At 53.9% G+C, this 7,761-nt stretch overlaps 1 protein-coding gene across 1 annotated transcript; it reads left to right on the forward strand.

The window, feature by feature from the left end:
- The first annotated feature begins 2,915 nt into the window (after nt 1-2,915).
- LOC123137604 (transcription factor MYB17) lies at nt 2,916-6,655 on the forward strand. The gene is made up of 3 exons (XM_044557422.1): nt 2,916-3,302; nt 3,626-3,755; nt 5,721-6,655. The coding sequence occupies exons 1-3, from the start codon at nt 3,170-3,172 to the stop codon at nt 6,292-6,294; spliced, it is 837 nt and encodes a 278-aa protein (XP_044413357.1). The 5' UTR covers nt 2,916-3,169; the 3' UTR covers nt 6,295-6,655.
- The last annotated feature ends 1,106 nt before the right edge of the window (nt 6,656-7,761 follow it).

Below are 7,761 nucleotides of genomic sequence, written 5' to 3' on the forward strand. Positions count from 1 at the left end.
GCCCACGAGACAGCGGGCGCGCCCTCCACCCTCGTAGACAGGGTGTGGGCCCCTGGTCTTGATTCTTCGCCAGTATTTTTTATATTTTCCAAAAAGTGCCTCCGTGGATTTTCAGGACATTCCGAGAACTTTTGCTTTCTACACATAAAACAACATCATGGCAGTTCTGCTGAAAACAGCGTCAGTCCGGGTTAGTTTCATTCAAATCATGCAAGTTAGAATCCAAAACAAGGGAAAAAGTGTTTGCAAAAGTAGATACGTTGGAGATGTATCAGTGTACGCCACGTGGCGTGCCTGTGGCGGGCGGCGGCCCTGGGAAGCTTAGCAGGCACGCCACCTGTTTTCCTGCCTTGGAGTTCAAAATCGGCCGACAATCCCGCCTTGTCAAAACCGATTCCAGCAGTCGGCCCATCGCAAGGCGGATCGAACATTCTCCCGGAGCTCAGTGAGGGGGGAAGTCGCTGAGACTTCGCGGCCCCTCGACCACAACGCCTCACCGGCTTCGGGGACTACTGTCGGAGTAATGGGCCACGGGTAGCCTCGCCCGAGTCCCTGAACTTGTCAAGACTTTGGGCCAGCTTCGCCCAGCAGTGTCCCAAGCTGATGCTCCGCCCTTCGGGAGCCGGCTAGCTCAACGGCCGGCCACCAGAGGACGGCCAACCACCTGCAGACGGCACCACGAGCGGCCGGCTCCAGTCAGCCGGCCTCTAGAGAGGACGGCGTCGAGTAGGCGACCACCTGGCGCCCTCAGAGTTTGTGCCCCCATCAAGAGGACAAGATAGGGCGTGGCTACAGTGAAGCCCCTCACCCCCGAATCTTGGGCTTGGCGTGGCCACAGTGCCCCGTACAGGCGGAGATCTTCGTACGACGTGGCACTGTTGCCACTTCCCCCTGACGTCACTCCGGACAGGCGGAGCCCTGTTTCCCATGACGACCTGTCGGTACGGCCCGCAGGCTACGGGCCCTATTGGGCAGCGACACCTCGGAAGACGGCGGATGCCGAACCAGTCGGACCTGGGGAAGGCCGGCCTCCAACAGGCGGCCGTCCCTTCCCTCGAAGCAAGTGCGCCATTAACCTGATGAGACCAGGTGTGGCTACAGTGATCTCCCGCCAGGCGGCGGGACTGTAGCCACACTGAGCTGACCAAGCCCACGTCATTAGCAGCACGGCTACAATGAGCAGCCACCGACTAGACCCGCCAGCGGCGGGAGCGGCCTGTCGGCTCCATACCGGACCAGTCGGCGGGGCCCACCAGGCGGCGGGCCCCAGTAGTCGGCGGAGAAGCCGGAGGCCGGAGACACTGACAGTCGGGCCCAGCACCCGGCCAGATTACCATTGTACCCCTGGGAGGGTAGGCCTATATAAACCCCCCAGGGCACCCATGCAAAGGGTTCCCACTCCATTAGATCTAGACACTCCCCTAGAGCAAGAGAGAGCTAGCCTTGACTTCTCCTACCTCTAGCATACAGCTCAAGGAGCATCTTTTTATCACTTGTGCCTTAGTGATAATGCGGAGAACCCGCAGAGCAGGACTAGGTGTGTTATCTCCTAGGAGAGCCCCGAACCTGGGTAAAGTACACCGGCGTTCGTGTCTACGTCTCATCCCGCTTCCAGGAACCGGCGACGTTCTACTCGCTCTCACCATGATAAGCCATCCATTGGCATATGTCGCACCCAAACCCCCGACAGAATTGCTGTCACTTTATGTTGTTCCCCCTACCATCCTTTTTTGCCTTTGCGGCTGCCGTTTGTGCAGCGGCAATAGCAACAACATTTGGACAATGAGCACAACAGTTGTAGGCACAAAAGGAGGATCCATGCCTTCACCCAGGAACACATCTGAATCAGGGGGCATCTGATCCTTGATGGGAGGCTGGGAGCCTTTGATATAGGATGACGGGAACTAGACCTCAGACAGGACAATGGCCCGAGTAACCTCTTGCATTTGCATGTCATGTCCTACAATCATAGCACCCACATGGATAGTAAGCATAGCACACACTACCAGACCACCTAGCTCAACACAACACGATATGAGCACATACGCCAAGAAGCGTTCTACCAATGTGTCGCAACTAGCTACCAATCATGTGTTCAACACTACGGTACAACCCTAGCATGCTACAAATCCATCAAAAATAGCTACCGCAACATCACATTCTCCCAGATCGGTACTGTACAATGCTGCAAGCTGGTCACAAATCAAACTCTACCACATGCTCTCACATCAAACCCTACCATATGCTACCAGATCTAACTAGAATGAGTCCATGGAAGGGGGTTATTGAACTCGCAGAGGCCATCGTTGCAGCTCGAGTGAGACACAGAACATGTCGAAGAAGAGGAGGACATGAGTCGCCGCCGTCGTAGACCGCCGGCCAGAGAAGAAGCACCGCTTAGCTGCGTGTCGGTGTCGATTCACGTTGGAGGGAAAGCTCGAAAGGGGGGAGAATGATGGCGGGAGTTTCGGCGCTGAGGCGAAGGGTGCTATATAGAGCGACCGAATCGGCGGAGGTAACCCGAAATCCTCCTGCCGATTTTTCGGATATGCGCGCGAGCTCACGCCATCTCCATGGTCGTATGAGCTCCGTGCCGTGTTACCCTCCTCTGCTTCGGCCGAGCCAGTTCCTAGCGGTCTAACTGTGAGATGCTTTAAATATCATACGATGCAGGTCAAATAGTGAATTCGGTAACTAAACAATCCAATTTTTTCCTTCGCGGATTTGGTTGCGATTCACGTGGACAACCAAACACGTCCTTTGTGAGCTGAGCCCCGTATGGAATGCTTGCCCCGACACGCAAACGATTGAACGGAGCTGGGCTGGATGTCACCCCTGTCGCGCGCTTCGTGCGCCCGTTTCTTGTTGCGGCAGCGCAGGTGGAGATCTCCGGCATTAAAGTGCGCCCCCCGGGATCCTCCTCGGCCCCAAACAAAACCATCCTCGTCCCCCGCGCTCCCCAAATCTTTCCCTTCCACTCCGAGACACCCCCCCTCTCGTTTCACATCGCATTCATCGCCCGGTCCGCTCTATCCCCCAGGCCTCGACAGCTACGTTGGTCCAGCCTCGTGCGCGCGCTGGCGCCTCGAACCTCCAGCAACTACTAGTACCAGTTGAGTTTTCCTTGTAGTCATCCTTCTGCTCGGGAGCGCGAGGGAGATCATTACCCATGGGGAGGGCGCCGTGCTGCGACAGGAAGGGTCTCAAGAAGGGGCCGTGGACGCCGGAGGAGGACAAACAGCTCGTCGACTTCATCCAGGCCAACGGCCATGGCAGCTGGCGCCTGCTCCCCAAGCTCGCAGGTCTGTCTCTCCCTCAGATCCATCAGTCCAACCATGACTTGTTACTACTGCTCGTTAGCTCGGTGTTTCTTCTAAGTTCTACTCTTGTGCCAGTCATGGACCTAGCAATGGTGTATTTCGATTTTGGATTACAGTTTTTTTTGCATGCACGGTTGTGTTGCCCTACAAATCGCTATATTTGTTTTGTAAAAGAAGCGGACGAGTAGTAGTTTCTAGTTTGATTGAGCAAGCTTTCGTGGGGAACACAAAAATTTGCACTGTTTTCAATTCTCCAAGAGAGAGAGTTTTGATGTGTGAACTGAACTGGGTGGCGTTGCCTGCAGAGCTGAACCGGTGCGGCAAGAGCTGCCGGCTACGGTGGACGAACTACCTGCGGCCGGACATCAAGCGCGGGCCCTTCACCGCCGAGGAGCAGAAGTCCATCGTCCAGCTCCACGGCATCGTCGGCAACAAGTAAGAGCCCAACCTTAATTTACCTCTTGAGCTAAGCACATTTCGGCACTAATGCAACCAACCTACTGTAGCTCGCGCGCTATCGCCATGAGCTCGGCCCCAGCGTGTCACTGTGTTCTGTCTGTGCACACACACAGTGCTTGCATGGCCCCGTACGCGCGCTCAATGATGCGACCTGATGTAGCATTTCGGACGCATAACTCGTGTAGTCCTATTAGACTTTATTTACAACGAAGTACACATGTTGGAGTCGTATACTCGGTAGTATCAGGGTGAGAGTTAATTGCACAGAAGTACCACAATTCGGGCATCACATGCAGATTGGTACCACGATTGCTAATTTTTGCATGTCAGTACCAACATTCGTCCAAATTTTTGCAAATCAGGTTAAAACGCGTATTTATACGTATTGACAGTGTATCTGACAGTTGGGGCCCGTCTGTCAGGTGCCGACGTGGCATATTTTTTGCAAAAAAACCCCTTGCTTTATACGTAATCACATAAATACCCGTTATTTTTGCGGGAAAAATGTTAACCGTGAGAGAATTTTTTTGTTCGGACTTGTTTGAAAGTTTCCAACGAACTGGACAAATAAATAAAGTGAACCGCGGCACGCGAGCGGATCGCGCTAGCCACCAGGCCACAGCGACGCTTATGTTAAGTTACAGGCGGGTCCTCCTTTATATTATAGTAGCCACGCTGGGCCGGCGGCCGAGACCAGCACTGCTGCGTGCCCTGAATCACTTATTTTTTAATCATAATATTAATATTTTTTTTACGATTACATATTAGTGCACTAAAACAGTGAACCTTTTATTAAAAAATTGATGTGTTTCTCGAAGTGCTAGAATGATTTTACGCAATAAGTTTTTAAAACATGCTGAACATTTTCTCAAATACACATTGTCAAAAAAATTCATCATGTATTAAGAAAATGTTCAACCTATATTACAAAAAAGATCACCGTATATATTAAAAAATGCTCAACCTAAATTACAAAAATATTCATCGTATACATTAAAAAAATGTTCAACCTGAAAGTTCAATATATTAAAAAATGCTCACTGTTTGCAAAGTAAAGTTCATCAAGCATTAAAAAATGATCACTATACACAGAAAAGGTGCTCAGCGTACATTAAGATAATGTTCATGCAAATTCGAAAACATGTTCATCATGTATTTGAAAACATCATATATTGAAGCCTATCTAAAAAAATATTTAGTAAGTATGTTAAAAACAGAAGAAGAACGAACCCAGTGAATAAAAGAAGAAAGAAAGAAAAACCTAAAAATAAGCCAAAACCAGAAAAAAAAGCATAATACGATAAATAAATAGAAAAGAAATCCGGGCGAACGAGCCCAGCACGCGCGTCAGTAAAAGGCGAAACGAAAAAACAATTACAGGCCTTAGTTGGCCCAACTACCGGCCAGCGTTCGGCTATTGTATAAATAATGTCCTCTGCCTGGATAGAAACACGAGCAGGCCTTTGGCCGGGTGGCTAGCGCGCTACGCCCGCGTGCCGCAGGTCGCAGGTTCGAAACCTGGCGTGCGCGATTTTTCGTTTACTTTATTTATTTGTCCAGTTCGTTGAAAACTTTCGAACAAGTCCGAGCAAAAAAAATTCTCTCACGGTTAACATTTTTCCTGCAAAAATAACGGGTATTTATGTGATTACGTATAAAGCAAGGGGGTTTTTTGCAAAAAATATGCCACGTCGGCACCAGACGGGCCCCAACTGTCAGATACACTGTCAATACGTATAGATACGCGTTTTAGCCTGATTTGCAAAAATTTGGACGAATGTTAGTACTGACACGCAAAAATTAGCAATCGTGCTATCAATCTGCATGTGATGCCGGTACTTCTGTGCAATTAACTCCAGGGTGATGGTGTGAGTAATGGAGTATCTTTCTTGATTGCAAGTGACGGCGGGCCTGTCCTGCTGCTCTCTTTGTGCTGCGCAGGTGGTCCATGATCGCGGCGCAGCTGCCCGGCCGGACGGACAACGAGATCAAGAACTACTGGAACACGCACCTCAAGAAGCAGCTCCGCCGGATGGGCCTCGACGAGCCCCCGCCCGGCCCGACCGCCGGCTGCCCCGCCGCGCGCCACATGGCGCAGTGGGAGACCGCGCGCCTGGAGGCAGAGGCGCGCCTCTCACTCCTCTCCTCGTCCGGCGCCGCGGCGACGGCCACCACCTCCGGCTCCGCGTCCTCTTCATCGACGGCGGCCGCCGGCGCCGCGGTGGCCGAGCACGCGAAGCCCGCCGACGTCTTCCTCCGCCTGTGGAACTCCGACATCGGGAGCTCTTTCCGCAAGGCGGCCGCGCCAGTGTCCGTCAAGGAGGAGGAGGCTGTGGTGCCGGGGGACGACTCCTCGGCGGCGTCCAACGAGATGGACGCGGCGGCGGCCGAGTACCAGATGTTCCTCGACTTCGCCGGCGAGGAGCTGGGCCTGTTCCACGGCCGGCACGGCGGCTTCTCGCTGTTCCCGCCGCTCGACGTGCTCGCCGAGGCGTCCCTGGACACGGCGTTCTAGCAAGACCGTTAGCGCGGGGATCGCGTACGTACATACGTGGTGGTATAAGTACCTCTAACGTACGCCTGTGCGCATGTACGTATGTTGTATATGTTTGCCTTTTGTGGCGTCCGGTGGGCGTATGGCGCGCGTGGGGAAGTAGTTAGCTAGTACGTGTGCCAAGCAAGATGCGCGAGAGATTTTTGGTATAGCAGTTAGCTAGGGCTTCAGTTTGGAGGTTTAACTGGGGCTAAGGCTGGACATCATGGTGTATTACGGCTTGTGATGGGAGTCTCTCCGGAGACGCTCTAATACATCGTTTGATGTTCGATCCAAATGCACCTCGTCTTCGATAAACCTTAGAGCATCTACAGTCGGACTTGGCAAATTCGGCCCCTCAAATGCGCACGGATGTGTCCGTGGGCAGTGATCGGACATGCCTCAAATTTCAAGAATTGCATCCACTCGTCGTCGGAGATGTCAACGATCTCCATGCCCAGCTCCGGCAGCTGCAGCTCCGCCTCTTTCGGCTGTTCCGCTCCGGCCTCCTCCGCCTCTATCTTCGCGTCGAGTTCGGCGAAGAGCGCGTCGGACTCCGCTTGCTCCTGCCGAAGGAACGCCTGATTGGCCTCCACATAGGCCCATTGTGGATGGACTCCAGGATGGCATGCTGCTCCGCCATCTTGTCGGACTGGGCGACGGCGAACTCCGCCTTCGTCTGCTCCATGTTGAAGCCCAGCAGCTCCGACTCATGCTGCTCCGCCTCCTCCACCTCCACCGGAGCCATCTCCTCCTTCTCCTCTTCCCCTGTCTGCTCCTCCTCCTCCTCCGGCTCCAGCGAGTCCGGAGGCAGCCCGGTAGCGATGCAGGCGGTGTGTGCGGCTTGTCATGTCCGGATCTTTTGTTGGATCTCGTAGCGGCGCTCCGGTGTCAGCATGGCATAGTAGGTGATCTTGCTCTGGACCATGACGGAGTGCCGGAGCGTGGGCGGAGCGTCGGACCGTGGGTATGGCGCCGGAGCGGGAGAGGGAGGAGGTAGATGGCCTCGGACTGGCGGCGCGAGAGGAGGGAGGTGGATGGGTTAGGGTTGCGGGACGCCGGCCGGCTTAAATAGCTGGATTTGGTCTTGGGCTGCGAGCCGGAGCGGCTCTGCGCGACGTTCACACCGCGGCGACGGACGCGGCGTCCCTCGGACTTCTAGGTTTCCGGGCGTTTCCGCGTGGGACCCCGTCGGGCGTGCCCAGGCGCACACATATCCGTCCCATATTTAGGCTGGATATGAGGGTGCCAATCAGCCCAGGCGTTTAAGGCCCGTTGGAGGGCCCGTCTGGGTCGACAAATCGTGACAGGTCAACCGAGCGGGCCGCCCAGCCGTTTGATGCCGGTTTGGGAAGCCCGGCTGTAGATGTTGTTAGGCTTTCTAAAGGAAGCCTCGGATGTTTCTACAACCTACTTACCTTGCAAGATGACCCATGGTTATATTTGTGA

Source organism: Triticum aestivum, chromosome 6B (assembly GCF_018294505.1).
Source record: "Triticum aestivum cultivar Chinese Spring chromosome 6B, IWGSC CS RefSeq v2.1, whole genome shotgun sequence".
Taxonomy (NCBI): Eukaryota; Viridiplantae; Streptophyta; class Magnoliopsida; order Poales; family Poaceae; genus Triticum; species Triticum aestivum.